At 37.1% G+C, this 15,359-nt stretch overlaps 4 protein-coding genes across 5 annotated transcripts; 2 read left to right on the top strand and 2 right to left on the bottom strand.

Annotated features, from left to right (window-relative positions):
• The first annotated feature begins 100 nt into the window (after nucleotides 1-100).
• LOC105698142 (adapter molecule Crk) lies at nucleotides 101-3,484 on the top strand. 2 transcript variants are annotated; one of them, XM_012422138.1, is made up of 4 exons: nucleotides 101-613; nucleotides 782-1,137; nucleotides 1,259-1,776; nucleotides 2,000-3,484. In XM_012422138.1, the coding sequence occupies exons 1-3, from the start codon at nucleotides 579-581 to the stop codon at nucleotides 1,726-1,728; spliced, it is 861 nt and encodes a 286-aa protein (XP_012277561.1). In that variant the 5' UTR covers nucleotides 101-578; the 3' UTR covers nucleotides 1,729-1,776; nucleotides 2,000-3,484. The 2 variants fall into 2 exon arrangements, with proteins under 2 accessions (XP_012277561.1, XP_012277560.1); XM_012422137.1 differs by having other exon boundaries at nucleotides 1,259-3,484.
• An 89-nt stretch (nucleotides 3,485-3,573) lies between these two features.
• Nucleotides 3,574-6,655, bottom strand: LOC105698140 (5'-AMP-activated protein kinase catalytic subunit alpha-2). Its single transcript, XM_012422133.1, has 10 exons — nucleotides 6,440-6,655; nucleotides 6,108-6,275; nucleotides 5,906-6,047; nucleotides 5,566-5,804; nucleotides 5,083-5,289; nucleotides 4,908-5,013; nucleotides 4,490-4,824; nucleotides 4,246-4,409; nucleotides 4,002-4,164; nucleotides 3,574-3,932 (listed from the first exon to the last, which is right to left on the bottom strand). The coding sequence occupies exons 2-10, from the start codon at nucleotides 6,208-6,210 to the stop codon at nucleotides 3,841-3,843; spliced, it is 1,551 nt and encodes a 516-aa protein (XP_012277556.1). The 5' UTR covers nucleotides 6,211-6,275; nucleotides 6,440-6,655; the 3' UTR covers nucleotides 3,574-3,840.
• Nucleotides 6,656-8,991: 2,336 nt separating this feature from the next.
• LOC105698160 (mitochondrial import receptor subunit TOM20 homolog B) lies at nucleotides 8,992-10,200 on the top strand. The gene is made up of 4 exons (XM_012422172.2): nucleotides 8,992-9,212; nucleotides 9,449-9,540; nucleotides 9,622-9,795; nucleotides 9,929-10,200. Exons 1-4 carry the CDS (start codon nucleotides 9,086-9,088, stop codon nucleotides 9,971-9,973), a joined length of 438 nt encoding a protein of 145 aa, XP_012277595.1. The 5' UTR covers nucleotides 8,992-9,085; the 3' UTR covers nucleotides 9,974-10,200.
• Nucleotides 10,201-10,782: 582 nt separating this feature from the next.
• LOC105698159 (porphobilinogen deaminase) lies at nucleotides 10,783-15,055 on the bottom strand. The gene is made up of 6 exons (XM_012422170.2): nucleotides 14,620-15,055; nucleotides 13,960-14,032; nucleotides 13,607-13,790; nucleotides 12,796-13,066; nucleotides 12,397-12,713; nucleotides 10,783-12,278 (listed from the first exon to the last, which is right to left on the bottom strand). Exons 1-6 carry the CDS (start codon nucleotides 14,671-14,673, stop codon nucleotides 12,104-12,106), a joined length of 1,074 nt encoding a protein of 357 aa, XP_012277593.1. The 5' UTR covers nucleotides 14,674-15,055; the 3' UTR covers nucleotides 10,783-12,103.
• Between the last annotated feature and the right edge of the window lie 304 nt (nucleotides 15,056-15,359).

Below are 15,359 nucleotides of genomic sequence, written 5' to 3'. Positions count from 1 at the left end.
GAGTGTCTCCATCTTGGAAAGCAATTTCTGCCCAGTTTTGAGCAGCGTTTCGCTCTCTTTGTATCGTTTATTCTTCGTAGAAACTGGTAGAAACGCACTGGCAACCATTTTTGTGAGATTGCATTTCGGGTTCGGCTCTCGGTGAGATTCTTTTCGAAAATTCCTTGATCTGCGTGGCTTAACAGCGACAGGACGTCGTCGAGACACGAACGGAACCACTCGCTCTGAAGTCAACGAGTCCCACGTTTTCGCAAAAAAGCGAAATGTCATCAGGATAAAAGTCCGAAGGATGCTCTGAATGGAATTACTCTTTCGCGGCTAAGTGGACGTTCTGTCAATGCAAGGTGCTAATTCGTCGGAAATACGGCTCGAAAGGAGATTTACGAAAAGGGTTGGCGCTTCGCGGTGTGTCGCTGTCACGCGCGGCGCACCTATCAAACTAGATGAGTGTCGCACGCGTGATCTTACGCTATGCGGACGATTAACCAATCTTCCACACGTTCTTTCGTGATACACTAGTCAATAAACTAGGCCGAAGGCTGTTAATCATTAGAGTGGATTGATCAGATCATTGGACAATGGCTACCAGCTTCGATCAGTACGACAAGTCCAGGTAAACTCTAGAAGAGTATGTTTCTGGTCTGTTTCGAATCTTTACTATGCTATGGAACACCCTATAATTAAAATACTTGCAAATTATTTGAATTTCATGCATCGTGCAGAATAGTTGATGGAAATTGAATTGTTTGACGAGAATCAAAGTTGTATTTTATTTTTCCAGTTGGTACTTCGGCGCGATGTCAAGGCAAGATGCGTCGGATTTACTGATGGGTGAGAAGGAAGGAGGAGTATTTTTGGTACGTGACAGCACATCCATACACGGAGACTTTGTTCTCTGTGTACGGGAAGATAGCAAGGTCAGCCACTATATAATAAACAAAATTCAACAAGGCGATCAAGTGCGCTATCGCATCGGCGATCAAGTGTTTCCAGATATTCCAAATCTTTTGGCCTTTTACAAACTGCATTACCTTGACACCACGCCACTGATCAGGCCTGCTTCCAGAAAAATTCAAAGGGTGATTGCTAAGTACGACTTTGAAGGCCATGACTCTGATGATTTACCCTTTAGAAAAGGTATAATTTTATAAGTTCGTTGCCAAATTAATAATCTTAGTTCTAGGAATTTAGATCGCTTTTGTTAACCTATAATTAATCTTTCATTGGATCGCTACAAAACTGATTGGTTTTAAAACAGGGGAAATTCTCACCGTGATCTCAAAGGATGAAGAACAATGGTGGACGGCAAGGAATAATCTTGGACAAACGGGGTCAGTGCCAGTCCCTTATGTTCAAAAATATGAAGAAGATGGTAACACAGTGATTGAAAATTCGCGGCCTGAAAGTGGAGGCAGTAGTGGATCGAATTCTAGTTTAGCTCAACCTCCAACTCAAGCACATCATCAGGAGACTAGCCAAGCAACGGTCACGCGGCGATCCAATATCCAACGAACACTGCCAGCTTTTGCAAAAGTCAAACAAGCTCGAGTACCGAATGCTTATGACAAAACAGCTTTAAAATTGGAAGTTGGAGATATGATTAAAGTAACAAAAACCAACATTAATGGACAGTGGGAAGGAGAGCTCCATGGAAAAGTGGGTCATTTTCCATTTACGCATGTCGAGTTTGTGGACAATGAAACTGGCGAAGATAATCAAGAGATTTAACAGAGTTTCTCTGCTGACAAGAAAAATGTACTCTGACGATCAAGGGAGGTAATGTGAGAATTTTTCATTTATACTATGGCAGCTGTATGCAATGATAGAAAAAAAAATTTAATTTACAAGACTCCATGTTTAAGGAATCAGTTGTTCAGAAATTCTCTCGCATTATATTGCACGAACGGCGAGAGATTAGTTTACCGTTGTGAGGACAATCTGCTTAATTTAATTGAGTATCGAGTGAAAAATGTCTCAGTTATCTTCACTTGTGTTGCAGGATTTTTATCTCTAACAAAAGAGAATTCTGGTTACTTCAATGTAACTAATCTCTCGGTCTTGTAATGGGTACAATTTTCTTCATTGGCCAGAAATTTTGCTATCAGATGAAACATATCTCGAACCAAAAAATGATTGCCAGTGATGAGAAATCCAAAAAAGAATTGAAATTTGATGAATTTCACCCAGGGCAACCATATTGGCCTAAAGAAAAATGAAAGAAAATTTTAATTCGATTCCACAATTCAAAGCCTCTTATTGAAACGCTTCAATGCATTTCATCCACGGCATTTGACACTTCCATCGTTCTTCAAGCGTACGTACGTGATTATCCAGGATCTTCCTAATAAGCACAGTATTAAAGATACAATTGAACTGGAAGTAGATCATATCGGTGATATCGCTATACACAGGGAACATAATGAAACGTGTACCATAAACTAAGATGTTTCCAAATTGGTCTCTGTTAAAAGTATACCAGTGTTAGAGTTTAAAATATGTGACAGTCTTCAAAATCAGAGTGAATTAAGTTAAATAATCTCACTTATTTGATAGGGCAGTGCATTCATATTTTAAAATTTATTACATACCTGATTAATGACTGCCAGATCTTTTAGCATTTACCACACTGTATATTTTTCATGGAGGTCGATTAGAGATGGCTCTTATTCCTTGCTGGATTTCACTACATTTTTTATATGCACTTTCACCAAACTCACCCGATATATGCATAGCCAGGTAGAACACACGAAAACATCAAGTTAACCTTTGGACTCGAAGCGATCCAATTTCTTCACATTTAATCGCGCACTACCTTCAGAGCCTTAAAGAAGTCAAACGCACAGTGGAGGATTTAACAAAGCATAGGCAGTTTTTTTGGCAGCACATTGCGGTCTAGCCATACTTGTATAAAGCAAAATAATAGAACGTGCCATTATGTATATTTTACCATTAGGTATCAATATTCCAAAAATGCGGTGCTTGATAACTTTAAACACGCACCGCCGTGTGTAGTGACATCTTTACATGTACGTTCGAAATTGTCAAGTTAATGAGCCATTCAGCTAAACGCATAATAGCTAAACGATTACCTTGTATATGAATCGATTAAGACGGTAGTTTTACGAATTCAATGTTGTATTATTTGAGTAAAGTAAACGACCACGGTTGTATCATAAGCGTGTCTGTCATTTCGTATCGATTACATCGACCAAGGTTCGAAGATTTCTTTAGACCTTTGGCTCTATACGAGACACATATTCATAAATAAATCTATACGTGGTGTAATAATACAATAATGTATATTTTTCTAAGCGTATGCACGCATCCACATTTTTTTTTATAGCCAATCGACCCCGTTATCTAGGCAAAACGAGGTAGAAGTAGATACCTATTAGGTAGATAAGTGACTGTGTTGTAATTTATAACGAATCATTGTACTGTAATATCCAATCACTGCAAACAATAAAAGAAAGTGTAATATTGATTGTTGTCTTGATTCGTTTAAATGGGAATAAAAAAACATGTCCACTATTTAATGAATAGTAAAAATTATCAAATAGTGCACGTTCCAAGAAGTTTTGTCAATACATTTTATTTAAAATAATCTACTTTACACCTATAGTGTGGGCTGAATGTATCAAATAAAAAGTACACTCATTTGTTCTATACAATTATTTGTAATACGTTTTTACCTATCTAACTTGAATAAGAAAAGGTGGCATGTCGTCATGACCAGTTAGTCCTTTCCTAAACGTTCACCTCATTTTGCTCACCTTTTGCAGCTATCTCAAAGGCAATGCCTCGTATGTCTTTTCACCAGTAATAGTATACTTCACTCCTTTATCTGGCTAATTGAGTTATCAAGGCCGCACACATTTCAAAGAATTCCATCGTATGATGACCCGTTGCCTGAGGTGGAGGAATAGTTGGATCTAGGAAAAAAATACCAGTGTAAGGTCTTACAGACTATGCTGTATTTAAACTTGTTGTCATACACTGACCTCTTATGACGTCTTCAGCTTCTTCGCTCGACAACGATTTGAAGTCAAGTAAGTAGCTCTTGCCATCGACTTGATACAGTTGCAGAGACATTTTGCTGAACCTATCCGTGAGTAAATTCTTTTGGCGCACTCTGACGCTGTATGCGTTAATAATTTTCCACTCCTGTCAAAGATGTAAGTATTTAGTGCTATTTCGGACCTATCACATGGGGTCCCATATGATTAACTGATTGTTGAAACGTACAAAGTTTAAAGCCTTCATAGCACGATACACCTCGTTCATAATGTCATTTGGTTTGGACTGTGATCTAATTCCTAAGTGCCACTTGGCTCTTTTTACCGGTGTTCCTCGGTTTCCTTGTTGATGTGCTGGAGCACTGCCATGAGAACCTTGTCGTTCACGTAATGCTAAAACACATTTTCTACAATTAGATGGAAAATAAATGTAACAATTTGACGTTTCATTTAAATTTTAGTACGCTACTCACGCGCAATTCTTTCTGGATGAGGTCGCAGCGGACTGTTACTGGCATCGTTTGGACTGAAAGCTACCGGAGGTGGACTAGAGGCAACATAAAAGTCCTTTAATTCCGCCTTTGCCGCTTCATCCGCGATCCTCTTATTGTCTATAATCAAGTGGTATGCAATCGCCAGTTGATCATGGGGATCACAGCTAAGAAGTGCAGAATGCACCTCGGCCTCCACCACATTGAACTTCTCACACACCTCATTAACTGCATCTATGTCTATTACAGAAGCATCCTGCTCGACAGGAGATGGAAACAGATAGGAAGGCAAGTCCTTTTGGAACCACTCATGTTTTCTAAAAATATTAAAGGAAAGAAAACTCTTTTAGTTTTCAGTAGAGAACATTTCGCTTGAATCACACTTTACTTTGCAACGTACTTTATATCTTCAATGGTAGCTCGTTTCATTGGATCGACTTGCAGCATGTGGCACAGAAGACTCACTACAGTTTTATTCAGGTACTCAGGAATGGGAAAAATGCCCGCTGAAATCATATTTCAATTTGTTTTTGTGGGCTTCTTTATCTAAAAATTATACTCTAATTAGAACTTACATTTGATTTTGCGAAACAAGGTTGGTACATGTTCGTCATCGAATGGCAGTGTGCCGCAAAGTAAGGCATATAATATCACTCCGCATGACCAGATATCCACTTCGGGTCCGGCATATAATTTTCCAGAAATTACTTCAGGAGCAGCATAATTTGGGGACCCACAAGATGTGCGAAGAAATTCTCCATCCATCATCATATTTGATAGACCTATGATAATAAAAATCATGATGATCAATGATGTCCGTATGTAGGAAGTGTAAAGCTGGTGAAACACGAAATTATTGATTTTGTAAGATACTACTACCGTTAAATATCATACACGTACATTTTAAATTAGAATATAATTTCACTATTTTCTTATATAATCATTCATCATGTCAAATGCATTCTATGACTTGTTTGGTACATAAATATATAACAAAAACCAAGAAAATACTCAATAAAAAAAGTGTTTTGCACCACCTTAATCCTACTTAATAATACCAAAGTCTGCAATCTTGACATGTAGATTGTGATCCAATAATAAATTCTCAGGCTTTAAATCACGATGAACTATCATATGACGGTGACAATAATCAACTCCTGAGATTATTTGCTGGAAGAACCTTCGAGCTTCATATTCCTTAAGTTTTCCATGCTTCACAATGTAGTCAAAGAGTTCACCACCAGATACATATTCCATTATCATAAATATATCCGTTGGGGTACTAATAACCTGATACCTATGGTGCAATATTGTGTGAATGACCAGTGAATACCAACATTGATACACTAATTGAGTAGCAAGTGACAAATTAGTATAGTATAAATATTTAATACTTACAGTTTAATAATGTGAGGATGACGAAACAGTTTAAGATTTTGAATTTCCCTGCGGATCTTGCCCACGACATCTAAACTTTTGATTTTTTGGCGATTCAAGATCTTTATTGCAACCTTATGCTTGGTTAAAACGTGTTCACCGACTGTAAACAAAGTACAATATAAATACCAATTCTCTTATGTCATTAAACTACATTCCTTACTTTTAACTTTGCCAAATGTTCCAACGCCCAGTGTTTGTCCTAGAGTATAGTGACCTATTTTGACAATAGGCTGAGTCTGATTGTTTGGAATTTTATCCGACATTTTGCTAGTCCTTGGAAACTCCTTTTATTCGTCCTTTACAGTTATGATCTCGCCGTTCTGCACACCTTTGATAAGACGTCTAGATAAATAAGAACTCAATGCCAAATCCACGGAAAATAATTCCCTCGAATAATTTATTCGTACTAGTAATTAATCTAATTAAAGTATGCACGCAAAAACGAATTTACGAATGCGAATAAACATATTGTTCAAAACACGTAACGATTACCTCGGTTAGAATAATCAGATTACATTGACAGCAATTGTTATGATGCAAGACGTAACGTGAGTTAGAAATTATGCCACAATCGTAGAAATGTTTCCATCACCTGACACTATTTACACTTCTCGTCTGAATTATGAATAAATCTCAGTCAGCACTGTAAAATATATATTGGCGAATTCACTCCGAAAACATCCAATTGTGACAGCCCGACTCACGGAATTGTCATGGACTTAAGAAAATGAAGACTGGCCACTAAGTCTTTAAAATAGAGCAGTAATTAGAACGGTTTCTGCCGGCAAATCAGGAACAGAAACGTCTTCAAACGAGGGGATGATAACAGAGATGAGTTGGGAGATGCTCACGGGCAGGGTCGCGCGATCGCATTCTGTGCTGCCCTCTCGTTTCGTACGTCAGCTTTCATCGTTTTTTGCCTCCCAATAACGGCGCAACGAATTTCTGGTAGGGGCTCGCGCGCTCGCGATGGCAGTGCCGTCTACCAGTAGTCGTTGGCTCCCGTTGCATCATCTTATAATTACGGATTTTCCGTTACGGTGACGAGAAAGAGGTAACCGAGGGGTCGGTTGATAAGGAAATTTTTCACAAAACTAGGTGTACCTAATCGTTTGAAATTTTATAACGTGAGTATAAAGACCCTAAAAAAAGGTTCCGTAGCCATGAAATTCCGTTATTATAAAGAAATTCCAAAATTGGAATATACAAAGGTGTGATAAGGAACTGCGCATGCGCATGCCGGGGTCGGGGACCCTATATAAGGCAGAGCACGCGCTCGGAGCATCATTACCCTTTGGTCTTCCGAAGTGTAAACATCGGGTTACCTGCTTCTACCGTAACTGGTTTAACGCCAGTTTTAACCTACGGTTAAACCTAACGGTTAACCCCAGTTTTAACCTACGGTTAACCCCAGTTTTAACTTGCGGTTAAACCTAACGGTTAACCCCAATTTTAACCTAACGTTTAACCCCAGTTTTAACCTAGGGTTAAACCTAACGGTTAGAAATCAAACTTCGGTTAACTTGGGTTGTGAAACCGGGCCTTATGGGAGACATCCCCTCTCCCTTCCGTTCCGTTTCTTAATATATTTAACTTAATTTATTACGTTTGTAAAGGGCTTCGGTGCGCAGCAACCTCCACGTGGTGAGCCTGGGGGATCGGTGGTTTCCAACTATTGTTCGAAACCACCGGTTCGCAAATAGCTGCGCGAGTGGTTCCATTTAGCGTGTTTTTTTTTGTATGACAGTAGCTTAACGTAGTTAAAAGTGGAAACACTCATTGCGTGCGTGCGTGATTGTAAATTGCGGACAGGACGTTGTCGGGTACCTTTCCATGCAGCTGGTAATTTCGGATTTGTGTGCTAACCGAAGTAGATTTTTGCAGGTACAGCATTGCCGTACCTTTAGTGTATCCGGCAGCTTCCGTCGGCACCTAGTACGTCGTAGCTAAGCTACGGCGTGCAAGGCTACCTGGCTCAGGTTGTCGGTTGCGCGATGCGTTGTTTCGCTTTGGCGGCATCCCGCGGGGGCTCTGCCTGCTGTAAGCCGGGACAAGCCCGTCGACTGAAACTCGTATTCGCGGGCCGACAGCCGAGCCGGGTTAGTCGTCGGTAACGGTGGAAGCTGCTGAATTGTTCGCGTTAAAAGTAGTATGCCCTTCCGGCAAATTATATCCGTAATTCGATGCTAACTGGCAAGGTACTCGGCGACTTACCCTGTACTCTGCGGCGAGCGTTATATGGACGGATGAGTATGGGTTATGAAATCCTGGTTCTGCGAGTTCCTGGGACGCTGGGAACTCAACGGAACCAGGTGAATATGCTTAGGCGGGTCGCAATCACAGCGGCCTCCTCGTGGCGGGACCTGGGGGATCGGTACCATCCTTATGGGATGACACCGATTCGCGAACTAGCTGTGAAGTAGAATATAATTAAGGTAAAATTTCACTTTCTCGTAAAATAAATAAGGTAGGTGAAGAGTAAAGTCAAAGCGGGTGCCACGAATGTTTTTCCCTTACCATCAAAAGCGAGCAGTGTCGGTAAGCGTAGGTAAGCCACCACCGTCAACACTTCCATGGTATTACCATCACGAGTACGTGAGCCGTCAACGGCTACTGGTAGATGGTATGGTCATCGCGAGTGTGCGAGCCGCTACCAGAAATTCGTTGCGCCGCCCTTGGGGGCAAAAAACGGTGAAAACTGACGTACGAAACCAGAGGGCAGCACAGGATGCGATTGCACGGCCCTACCCGTGAGCAATCTCCCAACTCATCTCTGATGATAACTAAGCCGATATTTCATTAGCGTTACAGCGACAAGCGACAGAGCGACGGAGCGCGAATAAGTGGTTATGATTGGCAGCAGAAAAAAAATGGAATAAAGGAACCTCCACCGTATGTTCCGTGCAGCCAATCGGAACCTCTTATTTGCGCTTTGTCGTGCCAATGAAATATCGGCCTGAAGATTCGGACCAATTTTTGGGACAAAAAGAGTCGCTCACTTGGTGGTCTTTAGAAATGACGCATCCCGGCCCGTTGACGAGTGATTATCGCAGTGAACGCACCCCCTCTTGCGTTAACCGTAGTTGTTATGAAGGTTCTATGAATTTCGTCAATTCTAACATTTAAATATCTGATAGAATGACCATGATTTCAAAGGCTGCAGTGGGTATAGCTGTTGGCATTGCTGGAATCTTTGTTGGCTATTGCTTTTATTTCGATCAAAAGCGACGAAGCGAACCTGATTTCAAAAAGAAACTTCGCGAGCGTAAGTTTTCCAACCTCTTTTACACTTTAATGCCTTACACATGTTCCTTTAAAATAGATCCGTGCTGCATTTCAATTTTAATGTAGTACTTCTCCTTCTCTATGCGAAAATACCCGTTTCCAATTCACCATTTAAAGATCTTTCACTTAAATACTGTGATTGCATTTATTTACTCATGCTTTATACGATACAATTAATTGGTAAATCACCTTTTAATCAATTTTGTTTAACTGTAGGTAGAAAAGCTAGGAAACAAGCACAAAAAGCTGCCTCTAGAATTCCAGACTTAAAAGACCAAGAAGTAGTCCAACGATTCTTTTTACAGGAGGTATATTGTTGGATAAACAACAGAATTAGTAGTTTAATTAAAAATGAGAATATTTAAGAAATTGATGTAATCCAATTATAGGTGCAACTCGGGGAAGAAATGTTATCTTGCGGAGATTTGGAAGGTGGAGTTGAGCATTTATCTAATGCCGTTGCGGTCTGTGGCCAACCACAGCAGCTCCTTCAAGTTCTACAAAAAACACTGCCACCTCAAGTATTTGAACTTCTTTTACAGCGAATACAATCAGCAGGCCAGGTATATTTGTAATTTTATAAATTTCCTTAACTTTTGTAACAGTCGCGTATTAAACAAAAATTATATTTATTGTAAATATAGATCTAGAATTTATGTGTAAAATTGTAACTTAGATAATAATATAATTTTTCAGAAACTCATGACACATGCTGTAGTGGCAGAAGATGATGTTGAGTAATATAATATCAAGTCTCGTTGGTTTTTTCAAAATAAAAGTCAACAATAGTAGAAAGATATGCTGTTTTTGCATAAGATAGTCACTTGTATAGATTTTATGCAGGGTCCTCGGCCATAAATTACTTGATATCGCCAGCATTTAACTTCTATCTTCTTACGTTTTAGCCATTCAATGTATTCAAATATACTTATAAAAACGTTAGAACAATTACAAGGTAATGCTTCCTTTGTTGCTTGTTTGGATTTAAAAATTAGTAATAGATTATATGCTTAGAATTCTAAGAAAAACAGTACAACGTGAGGAATGGGCAAAAAAGAAAGTACTTTCAATACCTAGGATTGCATCAAGCCAGTCAAATACAATTTGAGTGCTCTGATGGTAAATAAAACCAAATACAACAGAAGAGAAGTAAGTAAAGATGTAAACATGTTAAAATCTACGTGCATTTATATTTTGTCATTTATATGTTTGCAACTTGATGCATTTATTAATTTCTCCAATTGTTGTGAGAAAATGTGAACATGAGAATTTTACTAAAAAAATACAGGATAATATATTCAATATTGAACATTGTAGAGACATTGGTGTTGTAATGCCAATTTGTACATTGGATCTTACAGATTCAGATTATTTACTCATGCCTAATGAGATAGAAAATGGTTGAACATAACTGATCATCAAAAAGTGACATTTTAAAAATTACAGTCATATTTAGTAAGCTTCCCAATTTTGGTCCTCGCACAGGTTTTAGAAAAACCTGTGTATAACTGATGGAACTTGTTATATTATTACAGAGAGAGATATAAATATATATATATAAACGTATATTTTACTTATCGTATTTGCTCAGAGTCCAAAAGTGTGTATTTAAATACTTCATATTGATCTCGAACATGTATGTGTAAGAAAAACTATACTTTCTTCAGAAACTGATACTCCTAAATAATAGTAAAATACGTACGCAATAACGAAATGTAATTTACTATTTACCGCTGGGACGAAAATGCAGCTAGCACAAATTATATGTAAAAAACATGTGTTAATACCGAGTGTTTGAACCAGTGAACTTCATTATGTTAGTTTTTATGTTAACATGGTCTTTACAAACCGTAACTTAAAAACCTAAGAATTCATTAAACAAAAATGTAATAGTGATACTTTTTTAATAAGTTTTTTTTTTATTAACAACGAGAATAATGTTTTTTACGCAATTATTTCTAATACTTCAAGGTTTCCCGCATCACGCAATGCGATCTGTACACCTGTATGATATATTGCTTATATAAATATATTAATTATGTAATTATATAACATCAATAATTCTCCCAAATTATAGTACAAATATTCTTACAACCTTGTAACAAAACCAACACTGTACTCTAATAAATATCAATTTCACTTGTCATGTAGAACATTAATACAATGATTTCTTGACAAATATCTCAAACTTTTGTAAATGATAATATACAATCCGTGGACTCAAAGCTTAATTACATGACATCAGGAACCATCATGTTATTCAAACAATTACACTTTAAAAAAAAATCATTGCTTACGTGTGAACTTTCTGTACAATGCAACATAAGACAGCCATCATTACCATTCAAGTATCATTTTAACATGTAATATTTTAAACGTTAACAAATGGCAGTGTTTATAAATAAAATTTTTAATTAAAAAATGTTAATAAATTGCAAAATAATAACTGTAGTGCACTGAAATCGGAATCCATCTTGTGCTTAACATCATCTCAGAGTTGATTCGTTATGCAGTTACGCTTCGTGAATGTATCTAATATATTAGACCGTCAAAGTATTTTTTAATATAAATTGTTCAATAGGAATCCGATAAAATCGACACTTATTGCGATTCATTGCAAAAAATTTGAGATCGAGTAGAAATAAACTATTGAAAAATTCTAGATCATCCTATGACATGACAATTAAGGAATTAGAACTGAAGTTTTTTTTACATTACCAAATATTACTGAAAACAGGATTTTAAAATTTTTATACAAGAATTAAACAATGTAATTTTCCTGTTTTCTTAAGATTAACAAATGTATCATTTTCAAATAACTCTGTGTTCATTCAAATGAGATTGAATACTAGATGTCGGTAGTTCAAAAATCTATGATGAATTAAGAATTTCTTTTCTAGCTTGGCACATGATTTCAAAAGCATTTTTGTCAATAAGGCTTTTAGCAATATCTTTACCAAGTTGTTCTGCTCCTAGAAGACTTATGCCACTTACTTTTCCTGGAGCAACACTGCAGTACAAACGAGGTTCTCGATATGGACATTTTCTGTATAGAAAAAAATGTTAAGAATTAAGAATCGTTGATATAGTATCAGTCGTTCTTGTTATGGTCTACAAAAATAAGGTAATCGTATACTAAAGTAGTAATAAAACCATAAACTTACTTTGGAGGCTCTCCAGTATCATCTGGTATGTACAATTTGCTTTTTAATGTATCTGTTATGATAGTTTGGCCATCCAAAGACCAGACAGCTCCTGTAATGGTCAAATTCTTATCTACTAATGACGACGAAACCGCAACAGGAGCTGAACATCCTCCACCAAGAGTTTTTAGAAATGAGCGCTCGCATACACATCTGAGTGTAGTTTCCACGTCATATAAGGGTTCAAGTAATGATAACGTCTTCCAATCAGTTTCGCGACACTCTATCCCTAATGCACCCTGACCAATAGCATATAATGCCTCCTCCGGTTCCAGTAACTGAAAATAAAATAATTATTTCACTTATTGCACTAGGAAATATGGTAGTAAATGAATAGGATGTATTGAAAATATTATTCACCTGACTAATGCGATCTTCCCAACCCATTCTTTTTAAACCTGCAGCAGCTAGAATGATTGCAGCATATGAACCATTTTCGTCATCCAATTTTTTTAATCTAGTGTTCAGGTTTCCACGAATATTTTCTACTTTAAGATGAGGCATATTTCTAGCCAGTTGGGCTGACCTCCTTAATGAACTAGTGCCGATAATGCTACCTTCCGGCAAAGTAGCTAATGTTTTTCCTTCATATTTCTTAGACATAACTACTGCATCTCGAGGATCTTCACGTCTTGTAAAGAAATATACATAGGTCAAAATATATTATTACTATGAGAAATTAACATGTCCTAGCAATTTTGTTAATATACGCCATGAAAGATAGAAAATCGAAAGAATTAAAAAGCAAAGTGTAATATATATTCTAAAAGATTAAAGTTTTAGAGATTTCGGCTATTTTGCGTACTGTTTCCGACGTAAAACATGGTTGGTATGCGTAAGCAGTCTGAATACATAATGACGGACCATGACTCTTTCATGAGTATGATAATAGAATTACATATTTATATTTTACTCTACGGTCCTCCATTTTTCATCAACATGCGTCACAGCAGGCCAAAGCCTGAAGAATCTTTTATTCAAGCTCTAAAAGTTTCTAGTTTTACATGTAGAAAATACTCAAACTATTCACGAATTTGTTCATTCATACATTAAGTACAGTTTTAAAAATTATAGGTTTTAACATAATATGTAAAATAAATTACTTTGGGGATGGAAAAAAATTGTAGTAATTAATGAAATCATGTTAGTATGATTACAAAATGATAGTTACTTAAGTATAGCACCAAGAACCATTCCTTCTGGCAATGTAGTTGGTAGGTCTTTTAAAGAATGTACCACAAAATCAACACCACCATTTTCCAATGCAAGCTCCAATTCTTCTGTGAATAAAGACTTTTCCCCAATTTTTGGCAGAGATATGTCTAGTATCTTATCTCCTTTTGTGCTCATCGTTACTATAGAAATTGTAAACAAAAATTAGAAAATACTGTTACATTCGTATGCTTCAGATAAATAAAATATACATTATGTGTAAATATAAGGGTATGCATGTGGTTTACTTTAATAAAACTATGAGTATTGTTATATATCATATCACTTTTTAATTACATTATTATTCCTTACCTATTTCAAAGTTCTTTTTAGGATGATTTTCCTTAAGACACTTGATTACATGTCTCGTCTGAATTAGTGCCAACTACAAAATATTTAAATATATTTAATTTATCACAGAACTGATGTATTATTTTATAATTTCCATTCTCTGCTAATTTTAGTGAAATTAATTGAACTCCTTATCTGTATTTACTAAGTTCTCATAACTGTGATAAGGAAGTTGATAATGTGATAAAATCAATGTGTTACAGGAAATGTGTAGTCATTCATTCATTCAATTGCACACTAAATAAAAGTACCTATCTAGTTCTTGACTAAGCATTTCCAAGCATGATACAGCAGTATCTAAGAGTTGCTGAATTATACTGTAATAATTCTTACATTGACAATAAATATCGAGACCAAGTACAATTAAAAAATGTACTAATTTTCAAAGCGCAACATAGTAAGTAATGACATGAGTAGGTACTCAAAGATTTTCCTTGACTTATCATTACGTGCATATTAAGGTTGTTTTTAAAAGATCACATAGCGAACTGCTGATAATAGGTAAAAGGTCACGTACAGCAGGATAATATTGAATTACGTGTTACAAACGTAACTGACTACCTAATCTAGGAACATAACTGTAAGTTGAAACCAGCGTAATTAACAGGAAAATCATTTTACCTCACTTTTCCGTGACCCAACACGGATTACGTCATGTGTGTCGATAGCAGACATTATAAATGTAATTTAAAAATGTCCTTGACGTAGTAATCGCAAAACGTGAGATGGGACCCTTGAAGTCGAACGGAATGTGTCAGGAAGACTTCATCCCAAACTGGGAGGAATATAATTCAAATAAAGGCATGTATGTACCAAAAGACTTTCACTTTTTGCTCAATGAAAGGAGGTACGGTACACGGTTAATATTTATATCTAATTAAGACGTGTGGTTCTCACGACTAATGGAAGCAACTACGAAAACTCCTTAATAATTTCACAGTCACTGGCACTGCAGCAGAATGTGAAATTATGACAGATGTAACAGAATTTTTTGCGAACGGTCACGCTGCCATTGTAGGCAACGGTAGAGCACGACTGAAAGGCAATCCTCTTCAAGCCGATGAAAGTCATCAAAAATCGTGACGTCCTAACCTGTCCTAACCACTCACGGCCTCGATTGTGCCGAGGTATGCCGAAGAGAGGCGAAAACTTCCGAACGTTCCCACGTGATATACCGACTGAAGTGGTAGGGAGTACGACATAAAATATGTATTTCTCTATACAGGTAGCTCTTATGTGATTAAGGCCGGAGTCCCCTGAGCGGTCAAGTATCATACACAGTGCGGCGCTTCAGCTCGTCAAGGATGAAAAACCAATCAGAATTGTGGCGGGAGAAACGTAAGACATTAACTGCAGTTTTG

Source organism: Orussus abietinus, unplaced genomic scaffold (genome assembly GCF_000612105.2).
Source record: "Orussus abietinus isolate OABI.00-Male unplaced genomic scaffold, Oabi_2.0 scaffold1, whole genome shotgun sequence".
In the NCBI taxonomy this organism is placed as follows: Eukaryota; Metazoa; Arthropoda; class Insecta; order Hymenoptera; family Orussidae; genus Orussus; species Orussus abietinus.
Note: the sequence above shows the minus strand (reverse complement) of the source record. Positions and strands in the feature narration are given on the sequence as shown.